The sequence below is a fragment of the Alexandromys fortis genome, unplaced genomic scaffold (genome assembly GCF_014885135.2).
Source record: "Alexandromys fortis isolate MF-2015 unplaced genomic scaffold, M_Fortis_MF-2015_v1.1 scaffold_27, whole genome shotgun sequence".
NCBI lineage: Eukaryota > Metazoa > Chordata > Mammalia > Rodentia > Cricetidae > Alexandromys > Alexandromys fortis.
The window spans coordinates 6,576,949-6,600,057 of NW_026067952.1; the positions used below are offsets into that span (position 1 = coordinate 6,576,949).

At 45.1% G+C, this 23,109-nt stretch overlaps 1 protein-coding gene across 6 annotated transcripts in view; it reads left to right on the top strand.

The window, feature by feature from the left end:
* Nucleotides 1–22,711, top strand: part of Chd6 (chromodomain helicase DNA binding protein 6) — a 148,486-nt gene extending 125,775 nt beyond the window's left edge. For 3 of the 6 annotated variants that reach the window (XM_050150720.1, XM_050150721.1, XM_050150725.1), the window contains 10 exons: nucleotides 1,878–1,938; nucleotides 2,524–2,740; nucleotides 4,304–4,512; nucleotides 5,997–7,568; nucleotides 10,759–10,910; nucleotides 11,280–11,486; nucleotides 12,310–12,762; nucleotides 15,074–15,262; nucleotides 16,195–16,314; nucleotides 21,048–22,711. In XM_050150720.1, the coding sequence (XP_050006677.1) occupies nucleotides 1,878–1,938; nucleotides 2,524–2,740; nucleotides 4,304–4,512; nucleotides 5,997–7,568; nucleotides 10,759–10,910; nucleotides 11,280–11,486; nucleotides 12,310–12,762; nucleotides 15,074–15,262; nucleotides 16,195–16,314; nucleotides 21,048–21,938 (4,071 nt within the window). In that variant the 3' untranslated portion in view covers nucleotides 21,939–22,711. The remainder of the gene's footprint in view (nucleotides 1–1,877; nucleotides 1,939–2,523; nucleotides 2,741–4,303; nucleotides 4,513–5,996; nucleotides 7,569–10,758; nucleotides 10,911–11,279; nucleotides 11,487–12,309; nucleotides 12,763–15,073; nucleotides 15,263–16,194; nucleotides 16,315–21,047) is intronic. The other 3 variants (XM_050150723.1, XM_050150724.1, XM_050150722.1) reach the window with 3 other exon arrangements.
* The last annotated feature ends 398 nt before the right edge of the window (nucleotides 22,712–23,109 follow it).

The window sequence follows — 23,109 nt, forward strand, 5'->3', positions numbered from 1 at the left end:
GGCCTGTTGGCTTCCTGTGCATCAGACTCACATTCAGCGACAGCTTGACCACGTCTTGTCATTCCATTACGGAGAAATGCTTTACAAGAGAAGACAGGCCACTGAAAAAGGCACTTGCTAATACTAAAGCCTTTCCTGCTTGACGGTTTGCTCAAAGATTGTTCACTGACTTCACCAAGAGAAACTGCTGGATAGATTGGAGGGGAAAGCTGCGTGCTTACCTCACACCACACTGGCGTCCTGTTGGGCATGCCCTCATTTGATGCCATGATGCCTTCATAGGGAATTCTCTCCATCTGGTGCCTACCACCCACATTTTATAAACTGTAGAACATTTTTCTCCTGCCAATATCTGCGATTATAAATGTCAGCATTCCAAGAACCCTACAGATATTCTGGACAATAAAGGTTTTTTTCTGGCCCTAAGATATACAAGATGAGGTAGGGAAGTTTTTGTTTTTCTTACCTGCCTAAAGAGTAAAGTGAGGTGGCACAGTTAGATGTCCTTTCAGAATGGCACCTTAGATCATCCTCAGGTTTCTGCTCTGTATTAAATGGCAGGAAACAGTTCTGGACCCTAGGAGGGAACTTAGCTAGTGCTTCCCAGTTCTAAGTATCTTTTCACTCTCCAAAGCAGATTTTTATCTGCAACTCTTAGTGCCCTTTCTTAAATAACTTGGTCCTCAAATCAGATTACCTTTGTTTGAAGCCCATTTGTTAGCCTGAGACCCTGAGTGGCTCACCGAGCTGTTTCTCACAGATAGTAATAGTTCTATCTCAGGAGATGGTAGGCATAACCAGACAAGCCATAGTATAAAGGGTTTGTTACTACCGTTCTGCACAGGATAAGTGTGTGTTCAGGAAATGGACTGACTTCTCTTTGCTTTCTCAAGAGTTTTCTCTTTCAGATTCATACATAGTTTCAGGGGCCTTAAAGAATGTTTTTGGGTTTTAATTACTTGGACCTGTATGTGTCTGTCCACTTTCACTGTGTTGCAGCACCTGTCTCCTATCTAGGATACACCAAATGCTTTCAATCAGCACCAGATAGTGAATTTCCTGGACAGGAAGCCCCTTCACTCACTGTCACGGTCTTCTGTTTCTTACCCTCTTATAAATATACCATTCTTAATTTGGGCTTAAATATAACACAAAAATGAGTGCACGCTGTGGTCCGCTGACTCTTGTTCTCTTTTTCCTGTGTTGTAACATGATATAGCCTTGAATCCTGAGCTCATTCTGCATCGTCATTTGGGCCAAAAGATGGCGGTTAGAGAGTGATGGTTCTGCATTTTAAGAAGTGTCATCTTCTTTCCCGATTCCAAATCATCATCTGACGTTTCACCCAAGACAGGGTGGAGTTAGTGAGACAGTCTATTCATGCAGCTTCATGAATGCACTGACAACTTCAGTCTTGTCTGGAGCTTCAGATCTTCCTTCATTTTAAGTTTCTGGGACGTTAACCCTGCTAGGGCCCATGTCTGGAGCAGTCATGCTTTATAAAAATAGTGTCCATTTACATATGAATGAATGTTAGTTAGCCTGACACTTTTTCACAGTGCAAAACAGAAATGCAGGCATGTTCTTTGTGAGATGACAGTATGAAATCGTGAGCTGATATTTAAATTTACAGCTAACACTGACATGGTGCTTATAAACCCTAATTGAGTTTGCTGTCCCTTGGCCTGATTCTCTGTGGGAAGATGCCCTGGGGAGGTCCCTTTAGACAAACTGCTGGAGTAAGCTGTGTCTGTGAGGTCCTCTCTTACGATGCCCACAGGCTCCCTGTGCATGCATAGTCCTTGTAGAAGAGCCTTTCTCAGGGAGTTTCTTATGGGCTGCAGTTTCGCTGATGCAATGGCTTCATTTATCCCTAGGCGAGCCCCAGTGATGGAAGTGATGGCATTTTTGGTGAAAAGAAGGATGACAGCCAGGCAGGTGAGACTGTGTCCTGCAGGCAAAGAAAAGTAAGGTCTCAGTTTATAGTTATTGTAGAATTTCTATGAAGTCAATGTTATCTTTAAGGAGACTTCCAAGTAAGTTGACCTGTATTAAGCTTCCCTAGAGTGACACATGTCTCTTGACTTCAAAATGCAAAAGTTAAACAAGTGGTGTTTTTAGGATAGAATCTGGATAGTAAAGAAGGGACTGTAATTTCATTGATGTGGGCTGTTCTGTATCTGAGTTCAGACTTGGCTGGGGCTTTGGTAGTTGGAAAGGTCAGCTACATAGAAGCCATGACTCTATGTGAAGAAGACACAGATTTTTTTGCTCTTTTCTTTCTGTAGAGCAACTCTGCCATTCAGAGAGAGGTATATATTTGAGTGAGAACAGCATTGACCACAATATAAAGCTGTTTCTAAAGCAAAATTGCTGCCTTTCCCACTAGCCTCACTCCTGGTTAATGTTAAAGCAGCTGCTTTAAAGTCACTAAAGCATGTTGTCTTTGTATTTAAACAAACGAAGCAAAGTCCCTCTTGTATTTGCATTTGTAAATACTAATATCCTCACTGATGTTTGAAGCCCAGGATGGCTCCAACCCAGACAAATCACCCTGGCCAGTTTCATCTGCTCTCACTGCTCGACTCCGGCGTCTGGTCACTATTTACCAGCGCTGCAATCGCAAAGAGCTCTGCCGACCTGAAATTCTAGGCCCAGGTAATCAAGGATACTGGGTTCAGGAGGACATGTTCAGGAGAACTTCAGAAATGGACCTCATCAACAAGGAAGCCCAAAAAAGGTAACAGCCAAAGCAAGAAAGCATGCTAAACTAATTGGTCACGGGGTAAAGATGACAAGGGAAAGGCTTATAGGTGGAGGTTCGTGGGTTAGTTCCCATGTGATAGTTAGATTGTCTTCAGAATTTCTTCCAGTGGTGAGTGGGAGGCTAATAGATCTAGAACCCTCTGTGCACAATGCCTAATCATAAGACTTTCTAACTTCATATTCCTCCCGAAATCAGACCCCTTTTTTCCCCTTGGTTTTCCAAGACAGGGTTTCTCTGTAGCTTTGGAGCCTGTCCTGGAAGTTGCTCTGTACCCACAGAGATCTGCCCACCTCTGCGTCTGACTCCCAAGTGCTAGGATTAAAGGTGTGTGCCACCACCGCCTGGCTCAGACCCTAGTTCTTGAAAATGCAACTTTAAAACATCACACTGATATAGGTCATACCATTTCAAATTCTCTGATTTTTATAGCGAAAGAAATAGTTTGTTGAAGCTGTCTTACTATAATCTTGTTTTTAGTCAAGATTGTAAGATCAATAAATACATATAAAATACAAGGCCAAAAAGAAGGTACTTATTACTTGTAGTCACTAGACTTGAGAGTTAAGCTACAAAGGCTGCCATAGGCCAGTGCAGGCTAGGAATGAACACAACGGAGCTGCAGTTCTCAGTCTTTATATCCTTTTTCTTCTGGTGCAGCACCCAGAAAATTAAATGATAACAAATTTAATTACTTCTCCGTACTCCCTCTGAGGTCATGAGATTGGGAAGTCCGCCTGGCGCAGCTGCAGAGCACCTTCCTTTTTCTCACTCCCCGCTGACCTCTCATCCCACCCTCTGTTCCCATATAAGGCAGAGCACCATACCCAAGAACCTATCATAAAGACTGATGACAGGAGCTTACCTGCCCTCCGAGTCACTGTCTGAATCCTGTGAGGACCTCTGTGCCCCAGAGAAAGTGACTGACTAAGGCCGCCTGCCCAATAATAGTAGGGAGCAAGCTAAAGGGAAGCGGAAAGCAGGAACACTGGCCTTCTCAGTCCCAGTGCCCTGTGTGAGGTAGAGAGGTCGACTGAGATGGGGCCAGAGTCTGTTCTGTGTTGCCATGAGGGAAAGAGTAAAAGACAAAGTAAGTACCTTAGTATCTTGAGTCCTTATCTCCCTACAAGTGAAAGTTTAACTAGAAAAGTCCTTAAGTTGATGACCAAAAGATAGCAAAGAGATACTTGGCTTTGGTATAGAGTGATCAACACCAGAAGAGCTGAAGATGTGAACGCAGTTCCCTCTTTGAGAGTGGGATGTAAGGCTTTCCACCCAACATAGCTTAAAGGTAACTAGTAAAATACACAAGGCAGTTCACCTGTGCTTTGGATTTTACAGGCTTCTACAGCATGTTCTTAAATAATTGTTGACGTTCTTAATAAAAGAATAAGCCAAGCATTGTAATATAGACCCATAACCCCCACACCCAGAAAAAGGAAAGCAGGCAGATCTTGAATTCAGGACCAACTTCCATGGAAAAAACCCTGTGTGTAAAGGTAGAAAAAACAGTTCACTTTTCTTCTGATTAATTTTCAGGTGGACTAGAAGAGAACAAGCCGACTTCTATAGAACAGTGTCTTCCTTTGGCGTTGTGTATGACCAAGAAAAGAAAGCCTTTGACTGGACACAGTTCCGCATCATTTCCCGTTTGGACAAGAAGTCAGACGAGAGCCTGGAGCACTACTTTTATAGTTTTGTAGCCATGTGCCGGAATGTGTGTCGTCTTCCCACATGGAAAGATGATGGTGAGAAAACTCTTGTCACTGTGGAGACAAATGTTAGGGTTCAAATTGCAGAATTACTCTGGCTGAACTACAAAACTGGAATCTGAAGAATTCTGATAAAGATGAGTGGGTTGTCAGAGGTCTGATCTTCTAATTCAGATCTCTGAATCCCCAAATGGTGTAACTTCTGTGAAAATTGAATTTCAATTAAAACTTCACAGAAATACTAAGAGATTGACATTAACTATGCTATCCAAAGTATAGGGTTTAGTCTTTTAGATCAAGATCAAAGGGCTGGAGAGATGGCTCAGTGATTAAGAGCACTTATTGTGGCCAGGCGGTGGTGGTGCACACCTTTAATCTCAGCATTCAGGAGGCAGAGGCAGGCAGATCTCTGTGACTTTGAAGCCAGCCTGATCTACAAGAGCTAGTTCCAGGACAGACCCCAAAGTTACAGAGGAACCCTGTCTCAAAAAAAAAAAAAAAAAAAGTAAATAAATAAAAAAGCACTTACTGCTCTTGTAGAGGACCCGATTTAAGTTCACAGTACCCGCATAGTAGCTAGTAGCTCACAAGCATCTGTAGCTCCAGTTGCAGGGGATCTAACACCTTCTTCAGATTCTTCAGACCTCTGATGGCACCAAGCATGCATGTGTACACTTACATATATTCAAAATGCCCATGTACATAAAATAAATAAATCTTATCTTTAAATGAGACATTAGGAACTCTTTATACTATCTTTGAATGAGACATTAGGAACTTTAAGTAATTTTCTATATATTGGCTCAGATAAGATAAATGACTGTCATTTAAACATCTGCTCCAATAGGCAACCCTTCTTTTTTTTTGTTTGTTTGTTTTGTTTTGTTTTGTTTTTCCCCGAGACAGGGTTTCTCTGTAGCTTTGGAGCCTGTCCTAGAACTCCCTTTGTAGACCAGGCTGGCCTCGAACTCACAGAGATCCACCTGCCTCTGCCTCCTGAATGCTGAGATTAAAGGTGTGCACCACCACCGCCCGGCTTAGGCAACCCTTCTGATGTTTCTCCCTGGTTGAAGTTTCACACATTTTCCCTCCAGTCTCTTCAGCCTGAGGTGTCCTGGGCCATATTGTCACATGTTAGGAAAGCAGAGACGAGCACTGAACCTCTGCTTGGTTTCAAGTCAAGGAGCTAATTTAGATCTTGTAGTCATCTCAGTGAGACCTGGATTTGAACTCTGCTTTGCTACCTTAAGCAAAATGACTTTTCTGAGCACAGGCTCATTGTCCTTAAAAGAGAAGTGATCAGGATTTTTTTTTTTATTTTTTTGAGAACTGGAGAACAAATTGTGAACTTAGTGAGAGCTCATAGTATTGGCTTATAAGTGGGAACTGTTGTTTGCCTGTGCCCATTTGTCTTCGGTTTCCAGTTTTAGTAGGTGCTCACACCTAAAATGCCATACTGAGGGTGCAGAGAGTATTTATAGCAGCCTAAGGTAGTAAGTTCTGTGTATCTTTCTCTCCAGGTTCCTCTGATGCCAGCATCTATGTTGAACCCATCACTGAGGAGCGGGCAGCAAAAACTCTGTACCGCATTGAACTGCTGAGGAAAGTCCGTGAGCAAGTGCTCAGGTGTCCACAGCTGCATGAGCGCCTCCAGCTTTGCAGGCCCAGCCTCTACCTCCCAGTCTGGTGGGAGTGTGGGAAACATGATCGAGACCTGCTCATCGGCACTGCCAAACATGGGCTCAACCGCACTGACTATTACATCATGAACGACCCCCAGTTATCCTTCCTAGATGCCTACAGAAACTATGCCCAACACAAAAGAACTGACACACAGGCACCTGGAAGTCTCTGTTGCCTTTACCAGAACAATTCTAAACTATATGAATCTCTTACTTATTCCCAAATGAGGAGGACTTCAGAGTCCCTGGAAAGTGAGCCAGAGAATCTGGTGAAAATGGAAAACAGAGATGATCATCTCTGTCTGCCTGAGGGCAGCTTATCTGACATAACTTGTGAAAACTTTATTTCCAAAGTTCAGGAGGTCATTTCTATTGACCATGACGAAAGCTTGCTGCCCGAGTCCTTGGAGAGCATGATGTATGGTAAGACAGGACTCAGCCGAGAGCCACTCTCTTTTCAGGAAACCCCAAGTACCAACACACAGTCCAGGAAAGACACTGTCACCGTCTCAGCCAGCAGAGATGAGAGCTGCCAGCCTGCTGGCATTGAGGCAGAAATCGCTTCAAACTCTCTAATGAGCAGCTTAGAAGCAGGAGTAGCTAAAATGAACATTAAAAATGGAAAACATTTGTTGATCTCTATCTCAAAAGAAGGGGAACCCTGCTGCAGTGAGACAGGACAGAGACCTGAAGGCACGGGCCACCTAGAGGCCAAATGCTTATCCCCTACCTTAGATACAGGACACGAAAGTGGGTTTGTAGATCTGTGCAGCCTTAGCGTGTGCGACTCCAGAAGAAAAATGTCATCAGATCAGCAGTTAATTGATTTATTAGAAAACAAGAGTCTAGAAAGTAAGTTGATTTTGAGTCAGAACCAGAGTGATGAGGAAGAGGAAGAAAATGAGGATGAAACTTTAGCCATAGTAGCAAGCACCACAGAAAAGCCAGAGGGCTTGCATTTCACCAGGCCCAGTGCAAACATCCCAAGGGGAAAGAACCTCTGTTTCCACCAGGATGAAGCCAAGAAAGGAAGCCTGGAGGTGGTAAGCCAGACTCCTGGACCACAGAGGGCCTTTCCTCCCTCAGCCAGTCAGTGCCACTGCAAACACATGGAAAGGTGGGCACATGGCCTGGGGAGAGAGGAGTCTGAAGAAGAGAAACTCAAGGCTTATCAACCAGACCTGTACAGAAGCAAAGCCAGTAATACTACAGTGGAAGGTGAGCCTGCCATTATTCCAACAGAGCCATTTAAACTGAAGCATGAGCTTTTAAAAGAACCCTGGAAAGAAAGTGCAGAGGGGGGAAAGAGTTTCTCCATGTATGTTCCTGAGGGAATTGAGCCCAAACCAGAAGACATGGATTTTGAGAATAAAGATGATTATGAGAAAGATGGAACCTGCCACAGTCAAGGTACAGTATACAGAATTGTATACACATGTGATGGGAAGAGGGGTGCTGGGGAAGCCATGGTTGCTAGTTTTCACTCCTAAAATGGACCTACCTACCCACACTGCATGGGTGAAACCACAAGGTACAGGTCTTGATATAGAGATTCAGCAGAGCAGTTCAGCTTGGTCACTTCAGAGAACTGGGGGTGACTATATACAGTCATAGTGCCTCTACTGCATCAACCGTATGGTGTAGCAGGGACTGTGTATGTGTATGTGTGAGTGTGCAGAAGATGCAAACTGGCACCCAGGGAAATGCTTTGTTCCTGCACTAGATGTATTGAACTAGCTGAAATAGAGCAGCTTTGGGACCTCAGAGACCTGCAACTAATACAGGTGCCATTAATTTGCAGGAACTCCAAAAATACAAGTCAAGTTGGCCTTTGTTGAGGTGAGCATAGAAAGCAGTTGTTCGTGTCATCGTCAAAACCCTGTGCTTTATGTCAGGGCATTTGTGTTAGATTTCTTTTAGAACTGAACACGAATAAAAATAGCAGTTATAAACAACTGAAAGCATGGGTTTGATCTTTTAAAATAGGGAAATCTTAAATGGGGACTCAAGTTAGAAGGAATTGCAGGCCTGATGTGGTGACACACACCTTTCATCTGACACTCAGGGGGCAGAGGCAGGTGGATCTCTTGAGTTCAGAACCAGCCAGAGTATGCAGTGAGACCCTGTCTCAAAAAGGAATTTCAAAAGTTAAAAATTATGGGTGACTGAAATTTTTTATGCTTTGTGGGAACATACATACAGTGATGAGGGGCTCTGATGAACAACAGCAGTAGTGTTTACTTCCTTAGGTTCAAGAGGGCATAAGAGGGTGAGTGAAGGAGGTCATTTATTATTGCCATTGTCTGGTACTGAGTGTGGTGTTCCAGGAGTGAGACAAGCGTGACTCTATTAGAGAAGAAAAGACTGACCATCTTGGGTTATGTAGCTTCTTTTTGTTTTTTAATTTTTATTTATGTATGTGTATTTGGTGTATGTGTGTGTACACATATGTGCCTTCTACCTGCCACTGAAGGTGTATGTGCAGGTGCACTCACCTGTGAAATCGTGTTTGGAGGCCGCAGTTGATCACTCGCCATCTTATTTTTTGAGACAGGGTCTCTCACTGAATCTGGAGCTCACCTTTCATTTAGATCCCAGTGAGCCCCTGGGATTAGCCTATCTCCTCAGATTTCCCAGCATTGGTATTAGACCACCATGCCCAGCTTTTATGTGGAGTCAGGTCTGAGAATCCAAATTCAGGTTCTGATGCTTTCATAGTAATTTTGCACAGTAGTTTGCCCCACTGAGCCATCTCCTTAACCCATATAGCCATTTTTTTTAAACTCCTATCTTAAAGTTTTTGTCATTGTAATTAGTAACTAATTGAACCCAAATTAAAATTTATATAGTCACTACAGTAAAGACTTGGAAACTGAAAATTACCTGATGGACTTGTGGTAAATAAGGCCAGGAGGACCTGTCTGTGACCATGCCCCAGGCTTCCTTTTTACCCAGGCCAACAAAGATCGTGTCGTGCATCAAATTAGATTCATAACATTTTTTGGACCCTGTTGTGGTGAGTGAATGAATGAATGAATGAATGAATGAATGAATGGATGGATCAAAAAGATGAGGTATTGAAAATTGAGACAGATGAGCACAGGGTGAGTGTGAGTTAGAGGACAGAGACTCCTCCTTTCTTCTGGGGTCAGTGAGGCTGGCAGCTTTGTGATAATTGGATAAGCACCGTGCAGTGCAGACCCTGGAAGGCACTGCCTACAGAGGTGCGGAAGAGGTAGTGCAGGCGAGTGAGCCCACTAGCCCACTCTGGAAACTAGAAACCCTGCCGTTCTGAAAGAGCAGTAGCTTACCTGTGCTCCTTTAGGGTCTGCCCTTGCTTCAAACCTTTCAGTGATGCTTCTGTTGACTCCAGAGCTAAATCCAGTTTTCTGTCAACTCAGGGTAACTTAGGTGGTTCCTGCCTCCAGCTTCATGCTTATCCTTACTCCTGGCTGTCTTGGTTCCCTAGCATGCCTTTCCCTCCCCTCACCTGCTTCCTCACCTGCACACCGATTCCCTGTGTATTAACCTACTTAGGATAAGCCTTTCTTGTTGTTCCCCATCATCATATCATGTTTTCTTCTCTTTGGATGTTTTACTCTTGGGGTTGGGGTCTCATTGTATAGCCTCAAAGTCCCAGTCTTCTTATTTGGCCTCTGGAATATTGAGATTACTCACATGAGCCACCATGTTCTGTATGTTTGTACGTATGTACAGCACTGCCACACTCTGGCTGTTCCTCCATAGTTGGTTGTTTGCTATCTCCCCTGTGAGGCAGGGAGAACACTGAGAGCTCAGATCTGCCAGTCCTAGCAAAGCTGCTCCTAGGAAGGAGCTGCTCTGGCTCCTGGGAGGCTCATTTCACAGTCAGAAGTAAAACTCACACATGCCTTGTCTGGAAAAGAGGTCCAAGTCTCCACCCTGGACATCTCGCTGCCCTCTGCTCATGCTCTCTCATTGCTAAGTAGTAGGTCTTTGACATTCCAGGCCACACTTAACAATTAACTTTGACCTTGCCTGGCATGATGGCACACACTTGTAATCCAAGCACTGGGGAAACAGAGGTAGGTAGATCTGTTTGAGTTCAAAACCAATTCAACAGTGAGTTCCAGGCCAACCAGGGCTATGTATTGAGATCTTGTCTCAAAATAGCAAAAATCTTTTTCCTTTACTTATGCTAACAGTAAAGCTCCTGGCTCATTTGCCTTATTTTGTATATGAAACTTGGAGCTTTGTTGGAAAGTCCATGACTTCATCTCTCTTGGTCTATCACATTTCATACCTCTTAGACGATCCTTTCAAACTGTCAAAGTATTACAGTGTTTGGTGTCTTCTTGTCCACTAAACCAGCATGTTTAGGTAGTCTTAGATGACAGCTTGCCTCAGAGGCCCCAAGCAGGATTTGCCTCTATGGTTTTAACAATTTAGGTCTCTTGAAGATAGAAAACATGACAATTTGTAGTTTACTTAAAGTAAGCTAGCACTGAGTGGACTAATTGAAAACAGAAGAGACAGATTTAAATGTCCAGACCCTCACATCACTAGCATTTCCCCAAATATCTAGTTGTTCGTTTGTTTGTTTTTTAACCTGTCTTTCCAGACTACCCAGGAAAATACTCTGAGGAAGAGAGTAAGAGTTCGACATCAGGCATTGCAGGAGACCTTGGGGAAGAGGCACAGGAAGTACGGGCTCCCACCATTGCTCAGCTGCTGCAGGAGAAAACCTTGTATTCCTTCTCAGAATGGCCAAAGGTATCTTCCAGGGCTTGCATCCTCCTCTCAGGGCGTTCCCAGCTTTCATTCCTTTGCATTAAACTTTATAAAATTCATCTATCAGACAAACTTAGCTATGTACATTTGAACATTAAAGATGATGCGCTAAGGAAAAGATTATATTCACCAGACTAATTAAACCATAAGAGGGAAGGAATCTTCAGTCATAGCACTTTTTTACTCTTTATTTTCTAGACCTTGACATTTATTTATAGGTTATGTAGTGAATGCATCTGAGAACTCATCTCTGGTCAGCTCTTTATGAAAAACTTGACCTTGCTCTCAGGGACTTTGCAGAATTGGATAACTTGAAACTTATTCCTCAGGGCTGCTATTTTTTTCCCCCAGGACCGTGTGATAATTAACCGCTTAGATAATATTTGCCATGTGGTATTAAAGGGGAAGTGGCCCTCCAGCCAACAGTATGAGCCGTCAGGTGCACTGCCCACGCCAATTTTAAACAGCAGTGCAGGTTCTCGAAACAGCCTCTCAGAGCCAGAAGCAGCAGAACATGGCTTCAGCAGTGGTGCAGCATTGGCAGCCCAGATCCAGAAGGTGAGGTTACAGCTGATGGCGGACTACCAAAGAACGGTAGCCACACCCACTTTCCATTAAGTCGTTTACTCAACAAGTATTTAGGAGTTTTGGTTTGGGTTTTCAGTCAGGTAGCTAGTGTTAATTTGGACTCTGCACCTTATTCTGTAGATTGTGACGAGCTATTAAAAGCTTTGGTACAAAGAAAAATGAAATAAAAGCAGAGCTTTGTACCTAAAGTAGAGCCTACAGGTTGTCGGGGGAAGCAAAGAAAGAAGAGTAGCATACCAAGTAAGGATGCTGCAAAGAAAAAGTTCTAGGCTGCAGGTTAGAGGATGAAAAGGTGTCTTCCCTTAGAGGCCAGAGGATGGCAGCAATAGATATCAATAATGAAATCAAGGCAGAAAGGGGTAAGTATATGGAGGGAAGGTGAGTGACTTAGGGGGTGTTAGCACACGCCGAGTCTGTTTGACTGCATCTTAGACTCGGGTAGGGACCTTGAAAAACTGCTGGCTCTGGTTTACCTGGTCTGGTGCAGCTTGGATATTGAGTTGCTTTTGCTTTAACTTCCCAGATGGTTCTGATATGCAACTAAGTCTGAGAATCACTGGGTTTAAGCTCGCGACCACAGTACAGTCCAAAGCCTGTTAAAAGTGTAGATTCACCAAAGTAGACTCTAGATTTAATAGCCGTATGGTGGTTTAGCACTAATGTTTGAGGAGCCTTGAGGTCACAGAGAAGATAACTAGAAGTAATACAAGTCCTGAGGAAGTGAGGCCTGGAGAAGAAACTGGTGTTTGGTCACAGAAGTTACATTCAAACTTTTTGCCGTGTGTGTTCACAGGAGAGCTTCTTAGCCCCAGTACTCACAAAAGATGAACAAAAGCACAGACGTCCCTATGAGTTTGAGGTGGAAAGGGATGCCAAAGCTCGGAGCCTAGAACAATACTCTGCCACCCATGGGCGTCCCCCCATTGTCCTCAATGGCTGGCATGGGGAGTCAGCTATAGACCTCTCCTGCTCATCAGAGGGGTCCCCAGGAGCCACATCCCCTTTCCCAGTGAACACCAGCACCCCTAAGATTGGGGCTATCGGTTCACTTCAAGGAGCCCTAGGTATGGACTTGTCTGGAATTCTGCAAGCTGGCCTAATCCACCCAGTAACTGGACAGATCGTCAATGGAAGCCTCAGGAGAGATGATGCTGCCATGAGAAGGCGGAGAGGGAGGAGAAAACATATTGAAGGAGGGATGGACCTCATCTTTTTGAAGGAGCAAACACTTCAGGCTGGAATTCTGGTAGGTGTATGAGTCCATTAGGTAAAAACCATTGTACATAGAGAAACAAATTTATTCTTCAGATACCAACTGTTTTAATTACAGATCTTTTACACCTACTTAAGTTGTCCTTGTTTTCTATCATTATGAAATGCCTTCCATCTTTTCTAGAATAGGTAATACTAACCACCCATTGGTGGCCCTTAATATGCATGCAGCCTGGAAAAGTGAACCAAAGGGTCTTATTTCAAATAGAAGCAAACCCAAATCTTCCGGTGTTTCAAAAAAGAGTCATTGGCAAGCAGTTGAATAGCAAGGCCAGGTGACAGGCAGCATTCCCTCAGCATAGTGAGACTCTCCAGGAGCTGAAATGTGGGACATGGAAGGTTGATTCTGGCCTTGGTATCTGGCACTGATATGGGGCACACCACTGAACTCTGCTGTCTCTAAATCATCTATAGACAGCCTGTGTGAAGATACCTATAGATCATAGAGAAGCAGTGCATTCTAAACTCAGAGAAGAGCATTGTAAACCATTGAGGAGGCTGATCCTTTTTTAATCTTGAGTCCTAAAAGTAGATAATCATATTTCATAATTTCAATAGAATTATATTTACTGAGTGTGTAATGTGTTTGGAATCTTTCATAATTGAACTCTCACAACAGCTCTAAAAAAATGACTACCTGAAGCGTAAAAGCTTTTAAAAAGGAGCCCTTGAGTGACGGCAGGAAATTAGAGGGCCTTGTTTTCTACATACTGAGAACATCAATGGTGAACTGTGTCATTTGAATTGTGTCCTCCTCTCAGATTTTGTATATAATTTGAGAGGTAGAAGGGGCATATCTTTTTCCCTGTCTAGTCCTACACAATAATTTTACTATTTGTTTTGTGTTTTCATTTTAATAGTCTGATATTTAACATATATCTTAACACACACACCCCTTTTTTTAAGGTGGGCAGAGGTGGTGGTATCTCAGTATTGCTCAGACTAGTCTCAGATTGTGGGCTCGCTTGACCCTCCTACCTCAGCCACCAGGATCAGTAGGACACTCCAATCTACCTGTTCAGATTTCTTTGGTCTGAGGCATCCACCACAACACCTCCTTCCTTCAAGCTAGTTGAAGTGTGTGTGTGTGTGTGTGTGTGTATGTGTGTGTGTACATGAACACACTAGCATGAACACATGGAGGCCAGAAGACAACCTTGGATATTATGCTTCAGGCATATCTGCCTTTTGGTTTTTTGAGACTAGGCTCTCACTTACCTGGAAACTTGTCAGTTAGGCCAGACTGGCTGTGTAGTGAGCCCCAGGGATGCACTCCTTCCCACTTTCTCAGCTCTGATGGTACAAGCTTCTGTTTGTTGTTTGTTTGTTTGTTTGTTTTAAGTCTTGTGTTTTGGTGAGGGAGTTTAGGTTTACTTATTCCTATTCTATATGTTAGAGTGTTTTGCTTAAATGTGTATGTATGCACTGTATGCATATGCCTGACCCACAGAGTCTGGAAGAGGGCAGTGATTCCCTGGAACTGGAGCTACAGATAGTTATGGGCTGCCATGTAGGTACTCTTAATCACTGAGCCATCTTTCTTGGTCATTCCGGCTTTAAAAAAAAAAAAAAACAAAAAAACTCATGGGTTCTTAGGACTGAACTCGGGTCCTCATGTATATAAACCAAGCTCTGTACTTACCAACTATGTACATTCTGAGTGTGTTCTTCCCACTGCTAAAGGCATATGCTTCTTTTCTGAAAATACAAAGCAGTGATTTTCCTCTTGTGCTCATAGTATTCCAAAGGAGTCACTGGAAGAAAAAATTATATATTATTTTCTTTTCTGGATAGTTTTTAAATTTGTAGATACAAGCACTATTAGCACTACTGTAGGATTTTATCAGACCCATATGGGTATTGGTGTTTCAGAGCTGAATAAGACACACATCCAAACCACAGAGGAGGAAAAGGTGAGCAAACCTCTGCATCAAATTTTCTGGGATGTAAGAAGTCTGGGAGGCAGTGTCTAGGGACAGTGAGTGATGATGACAAAGGGGTGGAGCTTTAGAATGGAGGTCAAGCCTGCTGAGTAGACAGGTGGAAGGCATTCCAGTGGTGCACACCTAGCATTTGTAGGAGCAGTGAGCAGTCAGTAGTTCAATGGGTTCACATTCAAACACCCAGTGTTGATAATGGTTTCGGAGCAGATGGAAAAGTCAAAGAACACCTACATGTTCTACAGTAGACCCATGATCGGCATGACTAAAGTAGAGATTGGTGTTTCAGGAACTCATTTTATCGTTCCATGATTATCTACATGTGCTCATTTTTTCTTAATCTAGGAAGTCCATGAAGATTCGGGGCAGACTACCCTAAGCACTACACACCCTGAAGGGCCAGGAGCTGCTTCCTCAGCTCCTGAGCCAGCAGCAACCAACGACCAGACTGAGAAAGCTGTTCCCAGCAAGAGCCTGCTTGACTGGCTGCGGCAACAAGCTGACTACTCCTTGGATGTCCCTGGCTTTGGGGCAGTAAGTGTTGGCTCCTATTACCCCAGACCAGTTAGCTCACTGAAAACTTAGGGAAATTTCTGCTGAGGGAAACTAGAAGGTGGGAACTATTTGGAAGAAATCTGTGTTGAGAACTTTTTCTTTTTTTCCCTTGGCTGTCCTGAAACTCATTCTGGCCTCAAACTCAGAGATCTGACTACCTCTGCATCCTGAGTGCTGGAATTAAAGGTGTGCACTACCACCACCTAACAAGAACATCATTTTAAAGATTATCTTTTTGTTTTAGTTTTTAATGTTTAAATTCTCCAGTAACAGAAATTGCTAGAGCATACCAATAAGTTTACATGCAAAAGTTACAAGAACAGAATTTGACTTAAGTTCACCCCCTCATATCTCCCCAGAAGTGACCACATAACATCTTAAGTTCACAGATGAATCTTTAGGTAATATAAACTCTATCACTTGATGAAATTTTTCCAAGTTAATTTATTCTTGCTTCTGCAGAAGGTTCTTTTCTCTGTTGCTCTGGTGGATTTCATTGAAGTCACCTAGATGCCTTTTCCTCTTCTTTGTTTCCTCCCAGTCAGGAACCTGCAGGAGGGCTCCTAAGCACTGGTGTTCATTCTTGGTTCGTGCCAACCCCATCTGTTCCTTAAGATAAATCCACAGAGACAGGAGCACATATCCTAGATGCGCACACACATGACTCCAGAACCAGCTAGTGAGGTAACAGTGAAGAGAGACCCAGAAGGGTGGGCACTGCTGCAGTGGTGCCCCCAGGGAGCTGCTGAGTCAGCTCCAGCCCTAGTCAAGGCCTGGCTGCAGCTTGTTTCCCAGCCTGCTGTCTGAGTTCTAATACCTCGAGGAGAGCAGTTAGGCTTGGTGTAGAGTTCTGCCACCCATATCAGACTGTGGCAGAATGTTTTGCAACATTTTCTCCATTTGCCTCCTAGAGTTTTTCAGACAAACCCAAGCAGAGGAGACCACGCTGCAAAGAACCTGGAAAATTAGACATCCCCTCTCTGAGTGGAGAAGAAAGAGTTCCTGCTGTCCCCAAGGAGCCAGGACTGAGGGTAGGAAGAGGGCACTGAGTGTGGGAGCAAGGGAACCATCTTAATGTGCCATACCGTGCACACTTGAAAGCCCTGCTGAGCAGTGGTAGCGGGATGGTGTGTTTCCAGGGACAGGAGGCCAGCACAGAAAGCTCTAACTGCTGTAAGTGCCCAGACCTTGTCGAGGATCTGTGTCTCCTGAGCTTTCCCATCTCCACCTCCTGAACAGTTTGTTAAACCATTCCAAAATCTTTTTTTTTACTATTTGTAGAGATTACAAGGGATAAAAATCCTTAGCCCAGGATGTCACTCTGTTGTTTCAAATTTAATAGATGCCATGATGGAAACAGGCATGTCTTACCTAAGTTTTTAATGACCATTTAAGTAAGACATTTCTTCCTAGTGCTTCTGCACGGGCAATGAAAAACAGCTGACTCTGAGCACTACCCTCTTCCTAATATAGAATCATAAGACTGGAACCAGCTTCAAAGACATCCTCAGAATACTTGGAGTCTAACGAATCTGAGTTAATTATAGCTTACAGATGGATACAAGTTTGAGACAGAAAAGTCCTAACCTCTAGGGGGCGGTAGTGACTTTTCCCTTAGGAAACTTTGGGTCCACAGCATTTTGTCTCTCAGTGCATCCAGAGGTAGAGGCACTTGCTCTTCCCCAGCTTTCCCATAAATTTAAGCTCTCCTGGACTCTCCAGCTCTTTAGCCAAGCCACAGCGTTCCCTGCATCAGCTGCCTTGGTGGAATTGCGGGAGAGTGATTTTTTTACTGAACTGCAAACACTGCCCACCCTAGTCAGGTCCTCTGCAGAAAGGAGCTGCCACTGGCTTTGCCACAGCGCAGCCAGGCCTGGTCAGTCAGGTCTGTCCTCCATTCCTACCCTGTTCTTGCTTTGTTCTCAGCAAGGCTGTTATTCTTGGACCTTGTGTTACCCACAGACCCGCTTCTGTTTCTGTCCTATCGTACCCTTGCCCAGTCTTGTCCTGTGCCTCAGCACATAGTGTTTATGGAAGGCCAAGGGAAGACCTCCAGTTCCTACATGCCCAGAAGTTTCCCTCACAGTCCTGGAAAGTACTGTTCACTGCTACTTCACAAGTGTTGACCCTCTTGCCAGCAAACCCCTTTCCAATCTTGCAAGCCAACCTCCTCTCTATGGTGCATCACCTTCCTTTATGGAAAACAAACACATTTGCTGCCTCTGAGGTCCCTTTTCTACACTGAGGCAAGAGCAGGAAGTTTTTGTCTGCCTGGCGCTCGGGACTGCTCAGCCTTCCTAAAACATAGGTGGGCAGTAGCTCTGCAGCTTTCAAAGCAGGCTGCCTCTTCTCTCCCAAAGGGTCCCTTACACCATTCAGTGGGTGTAGCAAAAGCTATAAACAACAGAAACTTGTTTCCTATTGTTTTCAAGGCTGAGAAATTAAAAGTCAAGTATCTAGTGAGGGCCCAATATTCATAAACATTTTGCTTCACCCTCACAAATAAGGACAAATAAGCTCTCCTGGGATCTCTTAGGAGGGCACTAATCCCATCCATAAGGAGCTGGCCCCATGATCTCATCACTGTAAAGCCCTCACTGCCACCCAGCTTTGGGGTGGGATGTGAACATTCAAAGCCCAAGGCAGAAACCCTCCTCCTTCTAAAGATAGATTAAAAGCTGGTAAGGAACTTAGTGTGAGCTCAGCGTCCTGCTATCTGTGCTACAGTCTGGGTGACGTTCATGCAGCACCAAGGGCAGCGAGACTTGACTTTGTAATGCCCGGGGTGCAGTGGTTGCTTATCAGCTGCACCTCTACACATTTAGCATATAGGGAGGTCTTCATCTGTTTGTTACAGATACACTATAACTACCTACCTTGTTATCACCACTGTCACACGTGTGAAGATTGATAGACTTTGCTGCCAGAGTCACTCTCAGATTTTACCAGTGATTCCAGAAATGTCCTTTAGATCTGGCATTGTTTGGCTTGGCTTGGCTTTGGAGATTTTTAACCATTTAGTTCCCGGGTCTGTTTTTACCCAGTGTTTTCTGGATATGCCTTTGTAAGAGTGATGAGAATGATTCGGTCCCCATCCTTTCGTTGCTTCTGCCCAAGAGTTTAAGGACAGACACCATCCCCTGTTGATGAGGCTGTTCTCTGGTCATCTGCGAAGCAGCTTCGCCTCACCTCCACTCTTCTTGCTCTCCCTGTACTCTGTCCAGGCCTCTTCTAGAAGAGGAAGCAGGTTTGCTCCCCAGGGTATAGTTACCAGGATGGAGAACTGCCAAAGCCCGATTTAACTGCTGTGTGTGGTCGCAGTGCTGCGGGGAGGGGCACCTGTCTGTGGTGGGCAGCATCTGGGTGGCTGAAGTAGCTCTCTTGCACAGGAAGTGGTGTGGGTTGACTTCCTTTATCCATGTGTCCCACAGTGTACATGAATCATTCTCTTCCCCCGGGCTCATTTGCTCTCCATACCTGAGGAGAAAAGAAAGCAGCCTCCACCTTCCCTTCATGCTCTGGTTTCTCTGAGGCCCCTGTGCTCCTGCTAAATCTGTGGCTCTCAACAAGGGCAAAGAGAGGATGGTTTTAGACCTCCTAGAGCCTGAGGAGCCCTTTGCACCTAGTGGGCAGGACCAGGGAGGCCAGAGTCATAAATGAGTTACCCTGGGAAGGAACTTAGTTTAAATCAGTGCTTCTCAACCTGTGGGTCACAACCCTTTCACAGGGGTTAAATACAGGATATTTGCATTATGGGAGAAGAGGGGCAGTGAAAGCAATGGCCCATGCCAGAGCTGTGAGTAAAGTTCCTATACCAGCCTCAGGAAGTGGTAAGTAGATTCCTTACCTGCTCAAATGCCCATGGGTCTGAGTAAGGCTCTAGGCCCTAATAATAGGATTCCTCTGGCCCTGTGTATCTGTTGTAAGACTTGCGCCTCCTTTTTCCTCTTTTCTGTTCTCCTGAGGAGTGTAGCCAGAACACTGTCCCTGGTTCTCAGGCAGCTGTGGAGCCCCTCCCTTCAGGTTCTCAGGAAGAGGCACCGGATCAGCTCAGAGATGCTAGGCTCCTCTGCACAGGTGCACGTAGTTCCGCTACACTGCCTTGACGTTGTATCCACAGGGCACACCCAGTTTCACAAGACCCGTCACTGGTGCTCTGACCATTCTGTTTTCAACCTTGCCAGAATTAAAGGAAGGTTGTAACATGAATAGTAGGAGGAAATACAGGGTAGTGGGGTCTCGTGTGTGTGTGTGTGTGTGTGTGTGTGTGTGTGTGTGTGTGTGTGTGTGCACGCGCACGCGTGTACCAACATGAAGGGTTTTTTTTTTTTTAATCACCCTTTGTATGAGAAAAGACTGAGACTGCTCAACAGCACAAGGGTGTTTTAATCCTGTGGCTCTATATTATGTGATAAACTAACAGAGCAGAGACACACAACAGTGCAGGACAGCAGAGAAAGGTGTGTGCAGTTGTCCACGGCCCAGGGATTGCAGGCAGCAAATGGAAAGAGAGATCACTTCTTCCTATGGAGGAAACAGATTTCTCTCCTATCAAGGATTCACGATGCCTGCAAAACAAGTTCAGAGGTGGAGCCATTATAATTCCAGTATCTCTCCAGCCAGACTGTGGGCCCCAAGAAGCAGGTTTCTGCTGCAGCCTCTACTTTCCCTACCACTGTGTACTCTCTTGCTTATTGCCACCATCAAGGCCATGTGCTCTTCTGTGGCTTTGTGCTGCGTTCTTGCCTGATGAGGCGTGGTGGGGGTGGTCCATGTGTAGGGACAAGTGACAAGTGCTGACTGCGGAGCTCTGTACTGATTAAAAAACTGGAGAGCCTTTAATCGCAGCACTCAGGAAGTAGAACCAAGTGGATCTCTGTGAGTGTAAGGCCAACCTGGCCTACATAGGAAGTTCCAGAACAGCCAGGGTTATAGAGAAAGACCCTATCTCCAAAATAAAAATAAATAAATAAAAATAAAAAAGTTCTTTGGCACAAACTCCAGAAAGAGGAAAATATATGCTCTTCCTTAAGGGAAGCCAGAGCCTTAGTTATTTGACTGACGTATGCCCAGCAGTGCTCCAGGTCCTTCATTTCTACAGCCTGTGTGTATACATCCCTTTTCATCCCAAGTCACTACTTGCAGGGACTCGGGAAAGATTGGGACATGTGCAACATTAGCATCCATGTCCCTCAAAAGTGGTCCTTCCTACGGGCCTGGGGGTGCATGTTAAACACTTACTTTTGGAGACTTTTAAGTGTCACTGTCTTTTTGTTTTGAACCAATGCTGACCCATCCTGAGTCTCAGCTTCAGCTGTAGTGTTGCCCAGTCAACCTTTAAAATTAACTGCATCTGACTCCAACCCCTCCCCCAGCACACTCTGCTTTGCTGCTTCAGTGTGACCTTGTGTTGTGAGAAGATGGCTGCTGTGCTCCAGTGAAGAGTTCATGGCTGAGAGTCAAGCTGGGGCATCATCAGTGCTGGTCTCCAGGCCCCAGCTCTGCCAGTTTCTCACACAGTAGAAACTGCTCTTGCCAGTTGGTGTTGAAAGAACTGTCTGATGGGCACCAGCATCTGGTTGCTTCCTTGCCACTAAATCCTCTCAGCCTCTAAGAGTCAAAGCCTTCTGGGCCTGTGGACAGGAGATACCCTTCCAACAGAGCCCTGTGTGGAACTGGGAATGAGCTGTGCCAGTACACAGCTGCAGCCACCACCTGCCATTTGCTAACTTTCAGCATCCAATGTTTCTTTGTCCTTTTTCAGGGGTTTCTCCCAGAAAGCAAATTCAATCACACCCTAGCTGAGCCTGTGCTTCGAGATGCAGGCCCCCGCAGGAGGGGGAGGCGGCCTCGGACTGAACTCCTAAAAGCTCCAGCCATTGTGGCAGATTCTCCCTCTGGAATGGGACCACTGTTCATGAATGGGCTGATTGCAGGGATGGACCTGGTAGGAATGCAGAATGTGAGAAATATTCCAGGCATTCCTCTCACTGGGCTGGTGGGCTTCCCAGCTGGTTTTGCTACCATGCCTACTGGTGAAGAGGTTAAAAGCACCCTGAGCATGCTACCCATGATGCTGCCAGGCATGGCTGCAGTGCCCCAGATGTTTGGTGTTGGTGGACTTCTCAACACACCCATGGCAACCACCTGTACGACCACTGCATCGGCGTCTCTCTCAAGCACAACAAAAAGTGGTACCTCCGCCACTGAAAAAACTACAGAGGACAAACTAAGTGGCCGTGAAGTAAAAGCAGACACTCTGGTTGAAGATAAGTCTGGCCCAGGTCCGTTTTCTGATCAGTCTGAACCCACAATAACTACTAGTAGTCCTGTGGCTTTCAACCCATTTCTCATCCCAGGAGTGTCTCCTGGGCTCATCTACCCATCCATGTTTCTTTCCCCTGGCATGGGCATGGCTCTGCCAGCCATGCAGCAGGGCAGACACTCAGAGATGGTCAGCCCTGAGAGCCAGAAGAGGAAAAAGAAGAAAACAAAGGGGGATAACGCCAACCCAGAGCCTGCATCCGGGTGTGAGAGGGAGCCAGACAGTGATCAGAACTGCACCGAGTTGAGTACCACTTTGCCTCCAGAAAGAGAACACGTGGCACAGGCAGGGGAAGGGGGGCTCAAAGACTCCAGTGATGATACCAATTAGAACTTTTTCGTTTAAGAAATGATTGTGACTTGTAAGTTTCTTATCCCATAAAGGTTTGTTACTTCCCTCACTTCACCTTCATGAGAACCTGTGTCTCCATCAGTAATATTGCCTACCTAATTTCCTGTCTGAGAACTATGGTAACATGTTAATAGTTGCAGGGTCTTGCCATTTTCATTAGATGAATGTCATCTACCTAGTGTAGGGGGCACAGAATTCTTTCTTTTATCCAGTTCATTCCAGCAATCATAGTTGATACTGTACTTGGTGACATACCTATTCCCCCTTCTCTTTCAAGTCCCCCTTATCTGAGGAAGAAAATGGCAGAAGAAAGCTGCCTAAGGATTCACCGGGGCCAAAGAGCAGAGACGAGCAAGTGCAGCTCTTTTTCTCTGAGCAGTTTAATAGGAAGATCATAACAAGGGAACTAAAGGCACAGAGTAGGAAGTGCTGGTACATGCTTTCCTAGTTCAAGAGTCTCTGTTACCACGGTTACTGAATAGTCTGCAGTGTATGAACTGAGATTGAAAATGCACGTACTGATGGCTTCTTTAAACCAGGAACCTTCCTGATAGTGGTACAGTTTCCCCCTCGTAGTTGTTCAGACACCTGCAGCAAGAGGAAATACCGGCCAGCTAGGCAGTCTGCATATCATGCCCACTAAATGAGAGAAGCTTCAGCACCTTGCGTTGCTGCAGCAAGTGGGAGAGCACTGCTCCCCTGGTCCACTAGCACTGCTGGCACCTTATCCCCCCCCCCCCCCCCCCACCCTTCACCCCGGCAAGTCGATCTTCCATCTCCTCTCCAGCCCGCTCTCTCTTTCCCTCTCTTTCTCCTCTCTCTTCCTTTCTTTCTCTCCCCCTCTGTCTTCCCCTTCTTCTCCCACTCCCCTCTCCCCCCCCCCCCCCCCCCCGGGACTCTAGCCACTCATTCCTCTCCGTGTTAAGAAACCTGCTGGATTTTATTTTGTGTTCTTTCCCCCAGAGCCAGGCTTTATGGAGCCTGTGGGAGGTAATCGCTCAGTACTTGCTAGACTCTGTCATCAGTGTAGTGTGGCTGAACACACACACCATCTTTGACATTACAACTGTGAAAATTTTTTCCCGCTCCCTTATCTCCCTACTCTGTCTGTATCTTGGATTTGGGCCCAGATTCCAAATTGCCAGTCAGG